Source organism: Folsomia candida, unplaced genomic scaffold, assembly GCF_002217175.1.
Source record: "Folsomia candida strain VU population unplaced genomic scaffold, ASM221717v1 Fcan01_Sc002, whole genome shotgun sequence".
NCBI classification, from domain to species: domain Eukaryota; kingdom Metazoa; phylum Arthropoda; class Collembola; order Entomobryomorpha; family Isotomidae; genus Folsomia; species Folsomia candida.
The window spans coordinates 17341327-17362013 of NW_019091194.1; the positions used below are offsets into that span (position 1 = coordinate 17341327).

General features: G+C 40.8%; 6 protein-coding genes across 9 annotated transcripts; 3 read left to right on the plus strand and 3 right to left on the minus strand.

Annotated features, from left to right (window-relative positions):
- The first annotated feature begins 32 nt into the window (after positions 1–32).
- LOC110844229 (probable galactose-1-phosphate uridylyltransferase) lies at positions 33–2037 on the plus strand. Its single transcript, XM_022090382.2, has 9 exons — positions 33–188; positions 282–350; positions 415–730; positions 797–860; positions 943–1107; positions 1184–1242; positions 1309–1466; positions 1664–1772; positions 1862–2037. Exons 1-9 carry the CDS (start codon positions 167–169, stop codon positions 1980–1982), a joined length of 1083 nt encoding a protein of 360 aa, XP_021946074.1. The 5' UTR covers positions 33–166; the 3' UTR covers positions 1983–2037.
- On the minus strand, positions 1985–4699 carry LOC110844228 (adenylyltransferase and sulfurtransferase MOCS3). Of its 2 annotated transcripts, XM_022090380.2 has the most exons (9): positions 4221–4699; positions 3942–4155; positions 3826–3864; positions 3614–3734; positions 3308–3538; positions 3129–3229; positions 2803–3026; positions 2670–2724; positions 1985–2583 (listed from the first exon to the last, which is right to left on the minus strand). In XM_022090380.2, the coding sequence occupies exons 2-9, from the start codon at positions 4102–4104 to the stop codon at positions 2213–2215; spliced, it is 1305 nt and encodes a 434-aa protein (XP_021946072.1). In that variant the 5' UTR covers positions 4105–4155; positions 4221–4699; the 3' UTR covers positions 1985–2212. The 2 variants fall into 2 exon arrangements, with proteins under 2 accessions (XP_021946072.1, XP_021946073.1); XM_022090381.2 differs by having other exon boundaries at positions 3129–3205; positions 3942–4696.
- LOC110844231 (sepiapterin reductase) lies at positions 4244–8405 on the plus strand. Of its 3 annotated transcripts, none has more exons than XR_004834023.1 (6): positions 4244–4469; positions 4738–4815; positions 4989–5226; positions 5335–5579; positions 5682–6440; positions 6540–6874. XR_004834023.1 is itself a non-coding variant. In XM_022090385.2 (6 exons), the coding sequence occupies exons 2-6, from the start codon at positions 6871–6873 to the stop codon at positions 8168–8170; spliced, it is 810 nt and encodes a 269-aa protein (XP_021946077.1). In that variant the 5' UTR covers positions 6286–6440; positions 6540–6870; the 3' UTR covers positions 8171–8405. The 3 variants fall into 3 exon arrangements, 1 of the variants encoding a protein (XP_021946077.1); XR_004834024.1 differs by having other exon boundaries at positions 5338–5579; XM_022090385.2 differs by lacking the exons at positions 4244–4469; positions 4738–4815; positions 4989–5226; positions 5335–5579 and adding exons at positions 7082–7442; positions 7516–7654; positions 7723–7794; positions 8033–8405 and having other exon boundaries at positions 6286–6440; positions 6540–6970.
- Positions 8406–8630: 225 nt separating this feature from the next.
- LOC110843619 (diacylglycerol lipase-beta) lies at positions 8631–12675 on the plus strand. Its single transcript, XM_022089601.2, has 13 exons — positions 8631–9224; positions 9297–9503; positions 9565–9674; positions 9755–9990; positions 10056–10390; positions 10474–10566; positions 10667–10841; positions 10913–11117; positions 11192–11346; positions 11429–11617; positions 11730–11799; positions 12053–12095; positions 12166–12675. Exons 1-13 carry the CDS (start codon positions 9130–9132, stop codon positions 12341–12343), a joined length of 2091 nt encoding a protein of 696 aa, XP_021945293.1. The 5' UTR covers positions 8631–9129; the 3' UTR covers positions 12344–12675.
- LOC110843620 (protein singed wings 2) lies at positions 12523–17432 on the minus strand. The gene is made up of 8 exons (XM_022089603.2): positions 16263–17432; positions 15882–16193; positions 15625–15803; positions 13891–14033; positions 13622–13798; positions 13366–13530; positions 13179–13289; positions 12523–13115 (listed from the first exon to the last, which is right to left on the minus strand). Exons 1-8 carry the CDS (start codon positions 16406–16408, stop codon positions 12855–12857), a joined length of 1494 nt encoding a protein of 497 aa, XP_021945295.1. The 5' UTR covers positions 16409–17432; the 3' UTR covers positions 12523–12854.
- Positions 17433–18510: 1078 nt separating this feature from the next.
- LOC110843779 (spidroin-2) lies at positions 18511–20388 on the minus strand. The gene is made up of 3 exons (XM_022089812.2): positions 20272–20388; positions 19881–20077; positions 18511–19806 (listed from the first exon to the last, which is right to left on the minus strand). Exons 1-3 carry the CDS (start codon positions 20287–20289, stop codon positions 18753–18755), a joined length of 1269 nt encoding a protein of 422 aa, XP_021945504.1. The 5' UTR covers positions 20290–20388; the 3' UTR covers positions 18511–18752.
- Positions 20389–20687: the final 299 nt, after the last annotated feature.

Consider the following 20687-nt stretch of genomic DNA (forward strand, 5'->3'; position numbering starts at 1 on the left):
TTTTTGCAGCTGTGCGCACTGCACGTGTCATGTGTTGATGTTCTGTCATCGTCACATTCGTCACTCTGCTGATGATGATAAGTATTTGATTAATAGAGGTTACGTTCTCATTTTAATCAGAACTTCTCATTTGTCACTTGCACAAAATTATTAGCGTTTCAACGTCATGGACAATTTTAACCCAACTGGTAATTCAAAATTCATATAACTTGCAATAGAATTAACTAAGTGCAAACAATGCGGCAACTTTGCTTACATTTATCAATGTCGTATTTTGTTAGAACATCAACACCAACGGTACAATCCCTTGACCGGTGATTGGGTCTTGATTTCGCCTCATCGGTGTCAACGTATGACTTATTCATTCGTATGATTAAAATTGAGTACATATTTGTAAATTGTAAATCCTCCAAGGTCCCTGGGCCGGGCATGAGGAACCTGCGCAATCTTCGGCGTCCGTCCCTCCCTTTGATCCCAAGAATCCCCTTTGTCCTGGAGTTGTCAGACCGAATGGGACCCTGAATCCAAATTACACATCAACTTTCACCTTTGCCAATGATTTTCCTGCCCTATTGGACAATGTGCCAGGTCCACTCCCCAATACTGAGGAGGACACACTCTTCCAAGCAATCCCAGCTAAGGGGACGTGCCGAGTGATGTGCTTTCATCCAAAGTCTAATGTGACATTGCCAGTTATGACGGATCTTGAGGTCTTGGCCGTGGTGGATAGGTACAGAAATAGTTTTGCAATGCTGATTGTATGACGATGCGATGCGATACAGGTGTTGTCTAATAGGTGGGTAGAAGAAATGTTGGACCTAGGTAGAGAATATGTCTGGGTACAAATATTTGAAAATAAGGTGAAATAAGTCACTACGTCTAATGGTCAAATTCACTTTAATTTTTGACGATATAATTCAATTGTCATTGCTATTTGGTAAGGGAGCCATCATGGGTTGTTCGAATCCACACCCTCACTGTCAAATTTGGGCTTCCGGCTTCCTTCCCAATGAACCACGGAGAAAAGATGACTTTCAACGCCAATATTTTCAGAAGCATGGGGCACCACTTCTGATGGACTATGTGAAACGAGAACTGAAACGCAAGGTGTGAAAATTTGTATATTGAATTTCGACATATTTGCATACATCATTCATGAGGACACACATATTTCCTGCTTCAGGAGCGTATTGTGTGCGAAAATGAAGATTGGGTCGGATTGGTGCCATGGTGGGCAGTGTGGTACTCAAAATCGAACCTTTTGTACATTAATTAATTTGAGACTAGTAAAAAAGATATGCATTTTAGGCCGTATGAGACACTACTCCTACCAAAACGCCACATCCAACGATTACAAGATTGTACGAAGGAAGAGCGAGTGACTTTGGCAGATATGATTAAGAGGCTAACGATTAAGTATGATAACCTCTTCGAGGTAACGTGTCCTTATTCGATGGGGTTTCACGGTAAGACCAACTCGGACAACCATACATGCTGTTATATAATAATATGGGTTAATCAGTTTGCGATTGTGATGCTTTTTTTTGCCTGGGGTGGTAATAAATAGTATAGTTTAGTTTGGTTACGTCATACAAATTTACAAGCGGAATCTATTCCTGACACGGGTTAAATTAGGTCTGTAGGTTTTATTATTTGTATGCAGGTGCTCCCACTGGAGAGTTCTTGCAGAAGGATTGTTCCCACTGGGTATTTCACGGCATGTATTTTCCCCCTTTGCTCCGATCCTCCACCGTGAAAAAGTTTATGGTCGGGTGGGTAAAAACCTAAATTGGAGTGTACACAGTATTACACATACACCTCACCCCTTATAGTAAATGATTTTTCAAATGTGTCATTGTAGATACGAAATGTTGGCCCAATCCCAGCGTGACCTGACTCCTGAGCAAGCAGCAGAAAAGCTACGAAGTCTGCCAGATATTCACTATTCCTTCAAGAAGAATACAGAAACGAATAACAAATAATATTCGGAACAAACATTTTATATTTCAAAATAAAAATAACGTTAATTTACAATAACCACTTTATTTTTATATCAAACAGCAGTTAACCAAAAACACCAATTAAAAACATGTACCCACCAGGAAGGGTAAGACGACTAGTTTAAGTACTTTACAAAACTGCCAAAGTATGAATACAATAAAAATGGGATACAAAAGTAGAAACTGTATCAATGGATATGTAGATAGCTAGATCAATAGATTGGAAAGTTGGTATCTACATGTTTTGCCCAACCATGAAGTCCACCCTGAATGTCCTTGAAGGAGAGGGAGAGTCCGGAGAACTTGTCTTGTAGAAGTTTCACAGCACGTTGCGAGTCATTTCCGCGACGACACACAACAAACACGGGAATAGGTGGAGATGATGAGGAAGTTCCATTTTTGGATTGTTGGAGTTCTTGTTGATGCTGAAGAAAAAAGTCTTCCAACCCCATCATGGTCATTTCTGAATCCATTCCAGAGTAGGGAACGTTCTTAGAAACATTAGGAAGTGAGCAAATTCCAAGTTCTTGAGGTTCCCTAACGTCAAGTAGAATATGTGGAATGTTGGATGTACGGATCCGGTCTATTCAATATTTAATAAATTTATCCACACAATCACAGTCACATCACAGTTATACATATGTTAGTTTAGTAGTTTTGGTACGTTACCGTATTCTTGTGGGGTTATTCTATCGCTTGTCGAAAGTAAGTCAACATTTTTTTCCTGATACATTTAGGAAATCTCATTTACATATGAGAGTTCGAGTTACATTGCATCAAAAAATTTCCGAAATGAACTCACTTTGTCATCATAACCAGATCCACAAAATGCTGGATAATCTTCCAACAATTCCGTAATTTTTGGATTGTCTCCACAAACTGCACATCCATTTTGTCGCGACCTTAATTTCACTTCTCGAAATGATCCAGTTACTCCGTCAAACATGAGCATTTTCCCGACATACGAAGGTCCCATACCACTCAAAAGCTTGACAGCTTCCAGTGCTTGAAGAGTTCCAATCGTTCCTTAATTAATATTTATTGATTATTTATATTTATATTTATATTTACATGTATATGCTTATTAAAAATTATTAACACAAACTACTTAGGATTAGTAAGGCTTACCTGGAACAGCTCCTAGGACTCCTCCGTCGGAACAATTGGTGACAAATTGGGGTGGTGGTGGAATAGGGAATAAACACCTGCGAATGGTGAAGTGTTGCTTTCTTTCTTACTCAATGAGTTATATGTATATAATAAAAATATCAAAAATTAATAAAACTTGTGCTGGTGAATTCTCATACCTGTAGCAGGGTCCATCCGCATAATTATACGTGATTAGCTGGCCCTCAAACCGCAATGCACTTCCGGAAACGAGCGTTTTCTTAGCCAGGACACAAGCATCATTGAGCAAATAACGTGTCGCTGCGTTGTCCGTACAGTCAAGGACAACATCATATTTGGACACGATGGAGATTGCATTACTATTCGTGAAGGGTTCCTCGTAAATGTCGATGATAACGTGAGAATTGAGGCTGTCGAGACATTACATAGGGTTCCAATTAGGTACTAGTGACCTAAAAATAACCTGTTGTATTCACGGAACTTACTTTGAGAGAAAATTTTGAGCTGACTTGGCCTTTGACATTCCAACCGTTTTCTCACTGTGGACAACTTGACGATGAAGATTGCTCCTTTCCACGACGTCGTAATCGACTAAGCCAATACGACCTGCAAAAAAGAAAGGCCCAGAATGTCAATTAGCTAAACTACAGAGTGTCGTAACCGCTAAGCAATCTAATAATAATTGGGGGTAGATTACCCACTCCAGCCGCTGCAAGAAACATTGAAGCCGGGGAGCCTATAATTATTATGTTCGTATTGTAATTTAAGATATTAATAATTATGCTCGAAAGATACAATGGAAAGTCGTTCTACCGAGTCCACCAACGCCAACGATGAGTGCACCACTCCCTTTCAGTTTCTCTTGACCCTGGCGTCCCAACTCTGGAAGAATCATTTGGCGACTATACCGTCCAATTTCTTCATTGCTCAGCGTCGGTGATGACGAACCGGAAGTGAGAGACGAGGAAGTCTTCATATTGTTCGAGTATAACTAAATTATCAACACTCACGTCTGGTTCACTTCGCCCTGAATCGATGAGCTTTACAAAGTTGCAAAACACGAAAATTTTTGCTAGTAAATAGTATCAAAACCTGTTGTTGGGTCGGTGTTTTCGAAACCACTTATTGATTATTTCAGGCCTAAGATAACTATGATTCAGCCCTCAATAATAGTTCACTCTGGGGCCGGATATTTTCCTGATGAGAGAAACGCATCAAAGCTGGAGGTGACCAGATCGGCAGCGGTCGTGGGATGGGAAACTCTGCTTCGACAGGATAACGTATTGGATGCGGTGGAAGCTGCAGTCAGAGTTATGGAGGACAATGTCGAATGCAATGCAGGTCAGTCGGGTCAAAGTTTGGCATACAATAAACAAAATGAAATGTATCAAAAGAAATATGTACTGTATAAGAAACCGAGGAATATTTTTGGTTGTTGGCCACAAACGGTGTGGGTTTTTTGCGACTATGCTTGTGGTGTATATATATAATATAATGATAAGCTCTAATGCCAAACGTATGCAAAAGAACAATTAATTATGTTTTGTAATGTTCTAAATTTAAGACAACCTGGTTGTGGCACGTTAATATTTTTTTCTTGATGTGTAAGGTTTCGGTTCAGTCCTCAATTCTGCGGGGGACGTGGAAATGGACGCTATGATAATACGTGGCAAAGATTTATCGACTGGTATGTACATACATATGTATTAGAAGATGCGTTAATGCATGAAATGTATTGTATTTTTCGAATTAACCTTACCACTTATTATACTATGTGGGATGATCAAAACCACTCAAAGGGCCAGACAAGCAACAGCGGTGTAATATTATTATCACATTAAAAGCTAATTAACTTTTAAGGTGGGGTTGGTGGACTTTGCCAAATTTCGAACCCCATCTCGGTAGCTCGGCGTGTCTTGGAAAAGACAAAGCACTGCATGCTGGCTGGGCAAGGTGCGTTGGAGTTTGCCGTTCGAGAAGGATTTCCTATTGTGTCGAATGAATCCTTGGTCTCACCCAGGGCGAAAATTATGCTGGAAGGAGTTCTTTCTAAAAATATCGCACCATCTACTGAAACGGGGAGCTGTATTACCAAGAGGTGATCATTCTAATTTATGCATATTAAAATATGGATAGGTCCGTATCTCAAATCTCTATATGCGATATGCCTATCAATTATATGCTAACACCGGCCGTTCTATTCCAGCAGTGTGGAAGAAAAAAGTCTCGGAACAGTTGGTGCCGTGGCGATCAACTGTCGTGGCGAGATTGCAGCTGCGACATCAACGGGTGGGATTTGCGCCAAGATGCCGGGTCGCATAGGCGACACCCCAATCCCAGGCGGAGGAACTTTCTGCGATGACCAAAATTGCGGAATTAGTGCAACCGGACTGGGTGAAAGTATAATGAGGGTCTGTCTTTCCAGTAGAATTGCAAATTTTATCTCAAATGGTGAGAAAATATTTTATACGTAATTAAACTATATATTACATCTCGTCCCAGAAGTTCTGGGCCAGAACTTCATCATGTCCCTAAAATATCGTGTTGCTTTAGGAATGGACCCCTCAACGGCTTGTCTCACTGCCTTGAATAGCATGACGGAGAGAGTGGGAGGAGATGGGGGTGCCATCGTGATAACGAAAAGTGGAGTATTGGCCCATGCCCACAATTCGAGGAAAATGACCTGGGCCTCTGTCTCCGGGGATGGCGAATTGCGCAGTGGTGTTAAGGCTGGGGAAGAATTTGTAACGCATGTTGTTGTTTCTAAATAGAAAATGTCTATTAGAAATGCTGCATGTATGTATGTGTACGAGATTAATTATTACTTGTGAATGTGATTTTGTATGAAATTTACATGTACGCTTTGTATTGAATCACCTCTGCTGTCTCTGTCATTTGGGGAAGGAAATAAGTTTTCTGTTGTTGGAACTTCTAGTTGATATTTTGACATTGTTAATGCTGCACCTGCACAGTGTACAGAATCCACCCGTATTAATAAATAAAACTAATTAAATTACCAAATCATTGTGGGCGGATAAAAGGTCTGTTGTTTGTCAAGTTATCCATCGTTAATTATCTTAATGGACCCTTGGTGTTCATCTGGGCCATTGACATCAGAAAAAGTGGACGACCTTGGACAACAAAAACAGGGCAGTCTTCTTAGTAGTAGTGACGATAACAGCACTGCTACATTCCAGGACAATTTCATTATTAAATCAGACCTAACCCAACTTGATCCGGAGGAGGATTGTCCAGACCGACCAGCAGCATTCGTCAAACTTCCAGACTCTGAGGAATATCTCGCATCCCTGGGTAAGCATAAACTATGGAATATCTCTCTATTTGGTTTTTTTAAACTTTCTGAACAAAAAAATCTAAAAGTATATAAAATGTTACCCAATAATCTTGCAGAAAAGCGCCTCTCAAAAATTCAACAGCAGCCCAACATCCTCCGTTCTCTGCAAGAAAGTAAGGAAGCGGCCCTACGAAGCCTTCTTCTGGACACCTCACCCCCTTGCCCTGAGACAGATCTAGATCAAGACGAAGAGCTGAAAAAGGCGAATCTTCTGTTTCAAAAACTAGCCCCCGAGAAGCAGGCTTTGTCCACCCAGGAACTTGTACACCTCTTGGACGCGGACCATTTGCAGGTGGGCGTGGCAGCTGCATCAATCAGTACCTACGAAGAAGAAAACGAGGTCGAGGTGACAACAACGTCCACGTCGTCAAATCAAAAACAACAAGAATGAATTTCTGGGGACTTAAAACATTCTGCCTCGTGACAGGGGCGAGTCGCGGCATTGGAAAGACCATTGCGATTGAATTTTCGAAACATGTAGCTCCAGGTGAGTTTGACTGCTTTATCTTAATATACCATACATTGGAGCCATGATTGCTATATTACAAAAAATCACACGTATATAAACAAATACGACATATTGCATTCGTTGTTTTAGGATCACTATTTGTCCTTATCGCTCGAACTGTTGAAGGCCTAGAGGGTACAAAGGAAACAATTCTTGCTGGCACAGAGGGAAAAGGGATCAATGTTCACACGGCCGTTATGGACCTTCTGCATCCTTCTGCAGAAGAATACGCTAATCTGATATCTTCTGCCCTTGAAGGAGTTCAAGAAACTGCAACCTCCTTCAAACATGCTTTACTTGTCCATAATGCTGGAAATCTGGGGAATGCCAAACGTCGCGTTATTGAGATGGATAATTTCACCGAGATTCAAAACTATTGGACAGTTAATATCACTTCAATGATAATGCTCACGTCGGAGTTTTTCAAGGTTTTTAACGAGACGGATCCAAGGTATGATGATGATATTTACAGAATCTAAATCTATTATAATATTTATGTTTGTAAATTAATGTGACTTCTGCAGTATACTACAGCGATCTGTCGTCCAAATTACATCCCTTGCTGGAGTTGACCCGTTTAAATGTTGGGGGTATTACTCTGCCGGGAAAGCGTGTCGTGATATGATAATGAAAACATTAGCCATGGAAGAATCTAGAATTCAGGTGAGGTTTCTAAATTGTTGTTTCTCATTGCACATGGAAATAAGTACTCATTTCATTTACAATAATAGGTGATTTCCTGGGCTCCTGGGCCAGTAGAAACCGACATGTTCCATGAAGCTTGTCGCGAAACTGGTGACCAAGTAAGCCTTAACCTTAACTGATTACATGTAACCGCGTTCCATCGTGTCATCTGGTCACGTCTAAGCGTTACGTCGTAAAAGAGAAAACTTTTTCCAACCAATAGTAAATAATTATACAATTAAGAAAACTGTAATCTAATCTGTAAGGACAAGTTTTCTTTATACGAGACGGGATTTCAGACAATGCGATGGACCATTTTGTGTTAATATATTTTACCGACAACTTCTGTCTGTATAGAGCGTGACCGAGATCATGAACGAGACACTGACTTCAGGAAAGGTGTTATCTCCACTTACCTCTGTAACCAAGCTGATTACGGTGTTGGAAAATAAGCAATTTGTGAAAGGGGAGCATGTTGATTATTTCGATGTGTAATAATTTACGGAAAAGTAGCTTATGGTTATGGTTGGATACATATATGTGAATGAGAATGATAATAATGATGCGATGCATTTTGATGCGTAATTACTAAAATTACATTGTACTTAATCAATATGGTACGTATGCCCGCGTATAATTTTGTATAATTTGGTACATGTAAAACTTCTTTATAATTCCTGTCGATATGATTCGTTTCCCGTTCAAATAAATTCCCGTTTTCAAAGTGAAACAGATAGATTTGTTATTATTACAATGCGACCCATGCAATAATGGGACTAGAAATGTTGCCCCATGCATTGAATAACCCATGTTCAGTACCCATTTTCATTTGTTCCAGATTGAAGTGGATATATCTGTTTCTGCATGACATGCATTTATCCTTTTATACAACAAAAGTAAACTGCTAAATCTTGATCAGAATGAAGTTAGTCATATAATCATACATCACATGTCATCATAAAGTATATATGCATATTATGTTCCATAGGCATATTCGGTGTGATGATCATCTGGAATCCCCTCACTTCTTGATTGCATAAATACCAACAAACGTGCTTCCTTTTCTTTAAATACAAGTCTTAAAATAGTAAAAATTTACCGTTATTATTGATCAATTTATTTGGTCGCACAATAATCATAATAATGTAATCATAAATAACCCAACTAAATTAATGATATACTTCAAAACTAAAATAAACAACCAAGAGTATACTGAAAATGGTGAAGGCGTAAAAAGTACCGTTTTGCAGTTATTCGGTTCTGTCAATTGATTCAATTAAATTGAACAATTACTGCAGCTAACAATGAACTTGATAAAATAATTGAGCTTGGATTGAAACTGAATTGTTATTTTATAGTCTTTGACCAACGACACTGGCAAAACCAATTTGAGATTTTTTGGGTTGATTCTCACTCGAGCGAGACCTGATTGATTAATTAGTCTTATCATTATCATGCCTGCGCTCGTAGCTTTCGGGCGAAGGTGGCAAGTCGCAAGCGACGATTTTGTCTTCCCTGCATTTATCGACGCAATTTTTAGGATATCCTGGTAAGTGATAAAATATGAATTAAATGAGTAAATTTCTATGATCTTATAAATTCTTTGATTTTATGTACATAGGTTGATTGGGGGAAGTGTGGTGTACTGGAAGGAGGAAGATAAGCTTGGATGTCCGGGGGGTCATTTTATGAGAAATTACCTCTGGGGAAACACCATCATCCTCCTGGTCATCTTGTTTTCCGACATTGCCTTGGTTCAGGCCTCCATGGCTGGAAATATGCTGGACACGCAAGCACGACGGCTAGTCCGGCCTTTTTTGTATCTCAGGTATCACGACGATGTATATAATGTAACCAAACACTAACAAAACACCTTCTTTTGGGTTCAGGTGCCTTTTAGAGATTTCAGAAATTGGTTGGAACGTTCTAGGCACAATCTGGGTTTTTACGAGAACAATTATTTGCAATGATGCACCCGAGACTTTGATTCTTATCAAATGTAACTGATATTTCCAATATGCTCAACAGAATTGCATTACGTCCCTGTGTAAAAATGTGTTGTATTTCTTATCCAAACAGGCCTAGTAATTCTAAATTGGGTCGTGATTTTCATCCTGGTTGTCTTTATTGGACTAGTGTTTGATCCTAGTGGAGCCACAAGTAATAAATCGTTTGACATGGACATGGACTATGACCGATTCCGCGACAGCGTCCTTCATGGAGATCATCGGAGTCATCGCGTTTGGGAAAAGCGATGTCGATTTATCATGTGTTCATGCTTTGGAGGAGATGAGGTTCACCGGTCAGCCTTTAAGGTATACAAAGTATGTTTAAGTCATGCTCATATTTGAGTATGCAAATTTTTTGGGGATTATTGCAGGATGTTGGTAAAATCATGGCGTATGTATTCGACCAAGAAATTGACCTCGTCCCAACTGATATTGCTGCTGGGTTGATCGTAATAAATTTGAAGGCTCAAGCAGAAGCCAGCGAGCTCAAAGGGCGTCGAGGAGGAGGCCCTTCTAAATCATTTTTAGACAGCAGTGGATCGAGTGATGTGGCACAAATCACGTCTAACTGGAACTCACCCATGACCGTGACCCACTTTATGAAATATGCTCTCGGTTCGTATGGTTGGCCATGGTTTTTAGTAGCGAATCCAAAAAGTGGACTCTTTCGACTCTGGGAGAACATTCTTTGTTGTGGGTGTTGCGTGTAAGTTGAACTAGGAATAAGCTTGATTGGTTGACACGCTTTTAATTAATTCAAGTATATCTAAATATTTCTGCTTATTTTAGATCCCACCCATGTTCCGTGGAAGGGGATAATTGCTGCTACTGTAATACCTCGGCTCTAAAGCAGACGACATCCATTGAAAATTGTGACCTGTGGTACGCGTACATAAATATTGTGGTTCATTTATTAACATCATAGGACCCGGTTGAAATCACAGCATATAAATAGTGGAGATATAATGCTTCTTTTTTACAGGTACGCATCCTTCCATAATTCTGTCTTTCAAACTCCCTTCTATGTAGCGATTGACCATTCGACAAAGTCTATCGTGGTTGCCGTGAGAGGAACAATGTCACTTCGCGATGCTATTACGGACCTTACTGCGGAGGCCAAACCGATTGAGGGAATTGGAATACCAGAGGGCTTGCGGGTAATAAGAAATACAGACGACTAACCGTTAATCAGTCGGTTTCAAAAATTAAATTGCCTGTAATTTGTCAGGCTCATTACGGGATGATGATGGCTGCAAGAAACATACTTCAGAAATTGAATGCTCTTCGTATACTCGAGAGAGCTAGGAGAGAGTATCCGGAATATAATTTGGTGCTTACAGGTCATAGTTTGGGAGCTGGTGCCGCAACAGTTCTTAGCTTTCTTTTATACTCACAGTATCCGAATCTCAAATGTTACGCCTACTCACCTCCAGGTGAGGCGCACTAAAGATTAGACTCAATTTTATCTTAAACTATCTTGTTGTCTTTATCGATTATTTATGACTAGGTGGACTGCTTTCTCTGGATGCTGCTGAATTTGCGGAAGCCTTCACACTTTCCATTGTGATTGGAGATGACATTGTCTCTCGCCTTAGCGTGCCAGCCTTTGAGAGATTTAAGGAAACGTTAATAATTGCGATACGAGATTGCAAAGCTCCAAAGGTTCGTTCGATCATGATAACACAATTACTTATTGCGAGTTACTTTATACTGGACTAAATTATTAAACTTGGTTTTGCTATAGTATCGGATCGTAGTGGGTGGGTGCTGGTATCTCCTCGTGGGAGGAATTCCTAACATTGGGACGGCAACGACCCATTCTACTTCCACCACTGAGGATAAGCCAAACACTACTTCTGAGATCGAACAAGACGTCCGATCTGATACTGTCCTTCTTCAAAGGGACATGGAACAGCCAAACTATCACACTTATGTGAGACTTTACTTCATATTAGAGTTATACGCTGATGGGCTTTGGACAAGTAGAATATTAACTCTTGTTTGTTTGGCTCTTTTTTTGTTGCGATGGGTGTGCCCGCTATCAGGTATCACTAGCAGAAGTGAGTCAAAAATTGCAACGTGAATCTGTGACTAGGTGTCCAATGTTTCTACCGGGTAAGGTTTTTTCTAGTTATATTAAACGTGTAAAAGTACGCAAGTTTATATGTACATACAAAGGACATGGCTCACACAAAGGAATCGAATATTAATTTCTTGTTTAAGGGCAAACTTCCATTATTCTTTGTTCATACATGCGTCAATGAATAATGATTAATAACAGATTAAGTTTCTTACATTTGACCACAACGTTATGTACAAACATTCCTATACCAGAATATCATTAGTTTGGATTGTTTTCTCATAACAGGTCGGATTATGCACATCACAGAAAAGCCTATATTTGACTCGAGGTGAGTGCACACGATTTTAACGATCTTAAATTGATAGAAATTGGTTATTTTTATTTTGATGGATGTTCAGACCTGAGCTGTTGGACGAATCCTCTCGCTATCAGTGGCACTGGGCTGATCGGAATGATTTTGGCGAGATCAGAGTCACACCTAAAATGATGATTGATCATTACCCTGACAATGTGTACAAAGCCTTGGTGGACGTAGCTTCCGCATCTTCAGATGTTCCCTTCTACTCTGTGATATGATGAAATTTTTTAAGCAGTCATTTAACTTGTCGCAACAATATATAGTAAATTACGACTAAGGAAAAGCCTTACTGCAATCTAACGGATTACTAATAAATAATTGATGAACTGATAATACAAACGTATGCATTTACGCCTTAACTACATGGTACTTGACATTTTTGTACGTTGTGACATAATTTTCAAGCAATAATAATTTATTCTCTTGTCAGAAATTACTTGGTGGTGCTATTTAACCAAGTCGACATGTACTTATTATTTATGTAATGAATACTTATTGTTACTTTTTACATTTTGTGAGATATTTTTAATAAAGAAATACATAAAAGAAATTGAGCATTATATGTTGGTTTGCATTGCTGCGAACTGGTCCCCACTACTGGTCATCGTGGCCATCTTTCTGTTGTCACTATGTTGACACTTCTATCTTCCTTAGACTCTTGCATGGGCATCGTTGGTCATCAGATTCGTGACCTCGTCGTTATACAAATCCCAGACATTATTGTTTCACTCACATCTTAGTGGCCACCCAGGGAAGTTTCCCATTATGTTTCAAATTCCAATAGTCATAGTAAACTTTAGCCACGACGAGAAAGATGGCAAGCACCAGGAAGAAACTGATCATGTCGAATATGTCCACAAGCCCAGCCTCTCCAACCTCTTCAACCGTGCACCACATTTCGTGACGCATGTAACGGATTTGTGATCCTCCTTGGAGACAGCGAACGTCTTCGATGTGCTTGATGTTAGCAGCATGTTTGAGCAACCAGATCTGCGGGCGGATCATGCGGATTAACGCTAATTCTTTAATCACTTGAATGATGAGAACACCTACCTTGAGAGTAGAAAGGGTTGTGCAGTCACAGTGGAATGGATTCAGACTGAGGTCCACTTGTAGGATGCGTTTGTTGTGAGAAAATACGTTTTCCAGCACGTAGACGGGGACCTATTGCACATGTTCAAAATTTGCATTTATTGTATGTACGGTGTACATAAATGTATGCAATTTTTTGTCAACCCACCTCTGAAACCGAGTTATTTCTAAACGTAAAGATTTGAAAGTTGTAAAACCAATTGGACGTCTCCAACAATGCGATAGATTTGAGATGATTCGAATCCATGTGGAGGTTCATCACATCCAACGCCTCAAATCGATCGTCCTCCACGAAGCGTCGCATTGATGTTATCTGTTGTTGTCAGACAGGAAATTGTTGTAATACATAATGCTTCCTTGTTGCACACTGTTGAGCAATTATGGTAAATTAATTAAATACGAACTTCATTATTTGATAGGTCAAGTGTATCTGTGGGATTTGGGAGTGTGGCCGGGTCCGGAAAATCAATGAAGCCTCTCCCCGAACAGTTCACCGTTATTTTCGAGTGAATTATGTGATTCTGTTCCCAAATGTACGTTATATCACAGCTGCAGTTTCCTCGACATTGGTCACGAACCTTCTGTTCTCGATAAGTCAAACAAGAAGATGTCATCATTTAATTTTTGTCATCTACAAAAATACATATTTACGTGGTCTTGACTTTTTCTATACCTTGATGAGCTTCCTGACCTTCCAAATAGGTTTGGCCCTATTTTGATGAGGTGGTAAATCGCAGAGGGTGCGTTCGGCGTGGAGAAGGGTTATACGACCAGCGTCCAACCATTCCATTGGGGCCGAGCAGTTCAAGGGGTTACCTGCGCCATACCAAAGGAGTATTTAACATAACCATGATAATTATTTTCCAGGCTTGTAAAAATATTTTGCATATTATTTGCTGTCGTCGAATTGGCATGCCTGTCAATTCATACGATCATGTGAGACGCTCATCAGCATCTGCTTACATATTTACATATTCATTCATGCCAGAGGATCATCATCTTCATAATGATATGATAATCATGCAGTGACAGCAGTGCAGATGGTATGGGTATAATTAGATAAAGATTTGTTGTGGCTAAAAATAGATCTATTTATATGTGTACTTTGGGCTAGATTAGTTTACACTACGCAACTTATGTTCGTTAATATTTAAGCAACTTATTTTATTTAATGCGGGGAATGAGACCTACGTACGAATTCAGCTTCTAAATATTATGAAGCTGTGACCACGAAAGAGCGTTCCGAATTTGAGCAGTGTTACTAATGATTTGCAGGCATGCCCAGAAAAGAATAGTCATGAAAAATATTGACCATCTTTGGCGAAACATTAGTTAAATTGCGTAAAACTTGCATTTCCAGATACTAGTACAAGTACAAAACGATATTCGCTACATTCATTCCAAGATTTGTAAATATGTAGTTCAATATAAGATGAACAAGTGGTGTAAAAATAAGTTTGCATATTTGCAGGGTTTGGAGACCATGCAATTTCATTGAAAATTAAAAAAAAAATAAGTACTTTTAGTAGCATTAAATAAGTCGCGTAGTGTACATAGCTCAATATAGATATGTAAAGTAATAATAAATCAGTAGGGTCAGCCTGCTATATAAAGTTCGCTGTAACGCTGAGATCGTGACATTGCATAATCAGCCATCCTCCATCCTCCAAGGTTGTAACTAATAACGCTGTCGTAGAATTTTTTAATGAACCTTTGCCGACTAGCGATTTGACCATGCAACAAAATGTGCTCATCGTTAATTTAATAGTCTCCTTACTCCTTACTCATCCATCCAGCCATCTATTCCATTATTTTGCCATTATTATTATACATACATGGTGCATGCATTTAACAAATTTTGCATTAGGTCATTGTGGATCTTTATGTAACAGGCCAAGTTCGGTAATCATAATGTAAGCATTTCAAAAACCTCAGCACAAAATCCACAGTTTTTTTTGTTATTCAGTGATATGTAAGCGAAATCTGCAGCGGTGGTCGTTGGCTAAACACACAAGTGACGCTTGTACAGTAAACTCCAAATATGGAACCTCTGCTGTGGGTGATGTGCCGCAGTATGATAATGATGTTACTGTGCAGACCTATATGTACACGAAGTAAACAGACGACGACGACCAACCCCAACCAAGGTCTCTCCTAATAATAATGTAACTAATAAGAACGCTATGAATACGACATCATCCTGCATAATGTGTATTTTTCGGCTGGGTGGAATAATGTTTGCCGAGAATGACATTGGATTGGAACTGCAATGACAAACAGTACGTGCGATGATGGAAAGTGATGGTGGACGAGCGATGCGATGATGTAAAATGTGTGCACAATGTCTGCCATAACGAATTGCAAATATGAACATGATTTTCCACAACGAATAATTTATACCGCTCACCTGAAATGTCGACCCATCTCAAAGCCTGGAATTGACCAAGGTCTAGTTCCACCTGGTTGACGAAATTGTGCGAGAGATCGACCACCTCGAGCGATGGGAAAAGTGGGAGTAGGTCCGAAACGGGGGCAGAGCTCAATGAGTTCCAGGAAATGTTCAAGAAACGAACGGACGACCAGGTTCTTGTGGGGAAAATGAGAAATTCGAGTTATTTTCACCGTCATAAGAGTAAATTATTCAATTATAATTAAGAAACTAACCCGTCAAACATTCTACCGTTACTTTCATGCCAGGTCCCCACATCTTCGCCTCCATTATTAAGTTGAAGACTATGCGTAAGGACAAGGGTGACAACTTTGGGAAATATGGCCTTCAACCTGGCCAAATTCAGAGAGCAGTTGACCAACTCTGCAAACCTGATTGTGGGGAGTGGTTTATAAAAAGGGTCTTGGTGGGAGGAAAGGTCAGCACAGATTATCCCAGTCTCACTTTCGTCCACCAAACATCTTCGGCCGAAAGGTGTGCGGATCTTGTCACGGTCGACGCCAAAGAGCAAGTGGCTGCTCTCATTCCTGGACAAAATCAGATCAGAGATGATTTAAGGATGTCAATTCAGTACATATAATTAGGTCAATCCTTACCCAATTTTTATGAAGCTGGAATTTAATGGAAATGTTGACCCAGTATCGTCTACGCCCGTCTGGACTGGAGAAAGACTAGCACAAACTTGGAAAAGTAGCAGGGTGACCACCACCGCGTGTGCCCCCACTCGTTCAAAAGTTGCCATCACTTGTTGTCCTTCGAGTTTAACTGGATTCCTTCTGGTCGCCCATCATATTACGAGTGGAAATCTTGTCCAGAAGAGTTATGCATCACAACCTCCTCTCCGCTTACACTCGTAAGACCAAACTGTACACAATTTGCTGTGCTACACACTGCAGAACCTCATTAGACCCACAATTAGTCCGTGGTTCTCATCTTACTTGCAAGTGAAATAAAATATGGTCGCGTTCGTTGTCGTCGCCCTCGTCGTCCACATAATAACTTCACTTATGCACATCAGCCTCGCTTAATGCTGGATCTGAGATGACTAACACCACTGTTCACAGTAAAAACTGAACTAAAATAACTTGACTGACTCCCCTCTCTCTTGTATCAAGTAGTAAAAATATAGTAGGCATCCCCTCCTCCTGAAATCACTGTTGTATCGCTCACTAATCTAATCCAAAAGGGTTCAGACGGACGAGTATGTAGTAGCAAAAAAGGTGGTCTTGCATGAATTGGATTAGTGCGGATTTGAGAGTTAATGGAGATGGATGATGTCTCTGGGGACAGATTATTTATTGGAGTTTTGTAGATTATTATGTACATGGATATGAAATGACCACTTGTTGCATAACTCTGCTGCTACGTACATAAGCACATACTCCAATCTGTGTATTTCGTCCTTTCGTATTATTATTTATGGCAAATCTCTTACTGTCATTTATGTACCTTACTCGAAGAACTCAATTAATAAACAAGACGACGCAGCAAACAAGCCAAGTTGTGTTATAATCTCCTCCATATCTGCATATCTGCTGGTCGCTATACTGACCAGTCTGATCAGTGATCACCACCACGTGCGTCAGCAACAATGAGAATAAAATTGTGTTTACGAGCTGTGCGTGTTTGTTTGTCACTGAAACTAACAAAACAGAGTCGGCACGTTCAATCAACAACAATTACATTATTTGCTCGGCTTTATTAAAACAAGACAATAAGCCATTCTTTCAACGTCGGCTTTGGTGGTTGGTTGTGGTCCGGAACGAGGCTGAAGCACAACTGGGCCAGGGGATTATTGTGTTTGTGTAAAGATCCAAAATAACTGGCTTCATCTCGTTAGCCCCATACATTCTCGTCGAATGCTTACCAAACAATAAGCCTTGGTGCGAGCCAGCTACGTATATGCCACATCAAATACATGTCATGAAATGAATGTTGTAGTGCAGTCCCTTCTCTGATTTTCGCATCTTTTTCACTGGCATTGGTCCAACCACGGTTGGAGCTTCAGATTATGCATAGCATGCATGCTCATTAATTATAGATCATACATGGCGACAATCACTTTGCAAATAAAGTATAGAACCAAACTGCACCTATTTCCCGTGCGGTTTTTGTCCCGAACCAAGGCTCGTGATTTTGACCAGATTTGGAAAAAGCATGTGTCTGGGGAATTTAATGACTGAGTTAGAATGGGCTCGACCAAATAGATTCGGACCGGTGGGGGTATTAGTGGTGTGGGTGGGGGTTTGGTGCATAATACTCGAAATAGTCTTATAGGTAGTTGGAAGGCTGAAATGAGGGAACACGACTTTGAAATTTGGAGATTTTTAGGAGGACGATTACCCCACTTGTCCTATCAGTTAAGGGGAAAGACTGGTGAGGACTTTGAGAATTTGGTGCCAAATACCTATGTAATTGTTCCAAACATGAAGCAATTGATGCAAATTAATTCAACATTTGATTGGAAAATTCGAATTTTTTTGTGGTACATGTGTACATAATATGAAAATTTTATATAAAATACTGAGGGGTTTTTTAATTCGATACGTCAAGAACAGACAGAGTCGAATCTATTATTGAGCGTATATTAAATTGACGACGAGATGATGGACAGGTGAGGGTTTGAGTTTAGTGACCTACGCGAAACCTTCATTATATATCATTGCGCTTTGTCGTTGATTATGCGTCATTAAAAAAGTGAGACTGACTGCACAAACGAGTCAGCGTGCATATACACATGTGTCAGTCTACTGGTCACACAGTTTGTGCGACAAGGAATGTCAGACCAGATTCAGAGATCCACTTTCACTCTTCTCGCTCACAAACAACAACGACCAGCTTACATATTGACTCGAAGATCAACTTATTTATTTCATTTCCTACATAAAAACAAAACCAACAAAATAATATTAACAAGACTATTTGGACTGCCTGCGAGTTGAGAGTTGGTTAACTAATCAGTCTCGATTTCATTAAAATATAGCACAGCCCAATTTTTTTAATCTGAGAGAGTCAACAGCATGTCATTCTTGTGACCACGATGATGCTATTTCGTATTTGTTGTCCTCATGTGCTTATTTCTTTATTTAGTAGTAGGCATGCCTGGGGGGTGGAGACTGGTAGTGGTTGTGGGGTGGCCCTCTTTGATATGTTTGGACGAGGGAGGGGAATGGGAGACCAGGTTGAGAGGCAAGGGTGGGGGCACTCTGTTGTGGGAGAAATTGAGACGCCTGGCCCTGAATCCCACTGCTCACAGGACTCGATGGTGATGATGGCGATGAAAACGACGAGGTCACCTGAGGGGAAACGTTTGCCTGGGGTGGGACGCTGTAATAGTTGGAGAACGAGGCTGCATCCTGGGCTTGTTGGGGTCGTTGTTGCTGCTGTGGCTGCTGCCCGCCTCCAAAGAGACCCATGATCGCACTGCCAATTCGGACTGGGATAGATTCAGAGGCAGCCCCCTTGTACGAATGGAGAGGCTGGTGCAGTTGTTTTGCTGGAGGGGGTCGACGTGGAGGGCTGGCGTCACCCCAGGAGAACATGGCTGGGAATCTAGGCCGTGGTGGACCTCGTCGAAATGGCCGTCCTCCGCCGAATCCAGGAGGTGGGCCAGGTTTGTAGCCTTCGCTTGGACCGAATATGTCGTTAATTGTTGCATCACCACCGGGTCCTGTCCCCACGAATGATGACATCTGTCCAGCAGAGGAGGAAGACGACGAGGGTCCAGGCACAGAGCTAAATGAGGATTGTGGACCACCAGCACCACCGGAAGAAATAGACTGACTCACACTACTGCCCAAAATATTATTACTCGGTGACGACGGCCTTAACCCTCCAGGGACTGAAAGACCGGACGACGAGCCTTGAGATGTGAGGAGGAGCGCGTTGGGTTGTTGTGGCTGTTGGGCATTGTTGTTGGATGACGACGACGACATGATCGAGGGGTAGTTGAGGGGTCCAGGGTCAGCCCCAGGTCCGAGAGGGTTGTCACTTGGACGGCCAGAGCCACCTTCGCCGCTGCTGGAAGATGACGAGCCAGAAGGACCGGCTGAGTAGGACCCTGGCGATCCAACGCCACCGGAATGTCCTCCACCGAATCCTGCTCCTCTTCCTCTAAATCCACCACCCGTGAGTCCACTGCTGCTCACAAATTTATTGGGATGCTTGAAGTAGGATCTAGTACAGTTTCTTTCATATGTTTTTTTGTTACTTACAACAATGAGGCTAAGAATCCTTTAGGTTTGCTTGGTCCGGATCCATATGCATCATCCCCGACATCGCCAACTTGGAAGGAGAAGAGTGGACTTGTCGTGTACTCACCGCCTCCATTGCCGACATTTCCGCCACTAGCCCCAGCACCACCTCCACCAGCATGGGCACATCCCAGTAAGAGCAGGCTTCCGCCTAATATCTGAAACACCCGAACCATTATTTTTTATTCCAGACACCACTGATTTAAGGATGTATAGTTAACTATGGATGTAATTGCGTGTCTATTTAGTTATACGAATTTGATGGTGTACAATATGTAGCAATGAGCATTAAAAAAACTCGACTTTCTTTTTCTTGGTCAACTATATATTTGCCAAAGAGTTGTTAACTTACTAAGATTGCGCCCTTCATCTTGCTTCTGCCTCGCAATAATTGATGTGACTGATCTTGATCACCAACTTCCTTCCGCTTTTATAAAGACATCGAATATCGTGGTGGTGGTGACTTGGCTGGGTTGATTGGCCATCGATACATAATCACATCGAGATGTGCATTTGTACCTACTTATGTACATGCATACGTGCATATGCAGAGAGGGAACGCATCTCGCAGAAGCGACAGCTTTCTCCACAAACGAGTCAACAACTTTGGTTTACAGAATTTGAAATAATCAAACAGATGAATGCATAAAAGGACTCTTGTAATTGCCTAAAGCCTTAAAGGAATCATTATTGCAATCATATTATTAGTCACATCAGAGGTTACGCATAATACAATATTATGCATACACGACATATCCACCCTCCCAC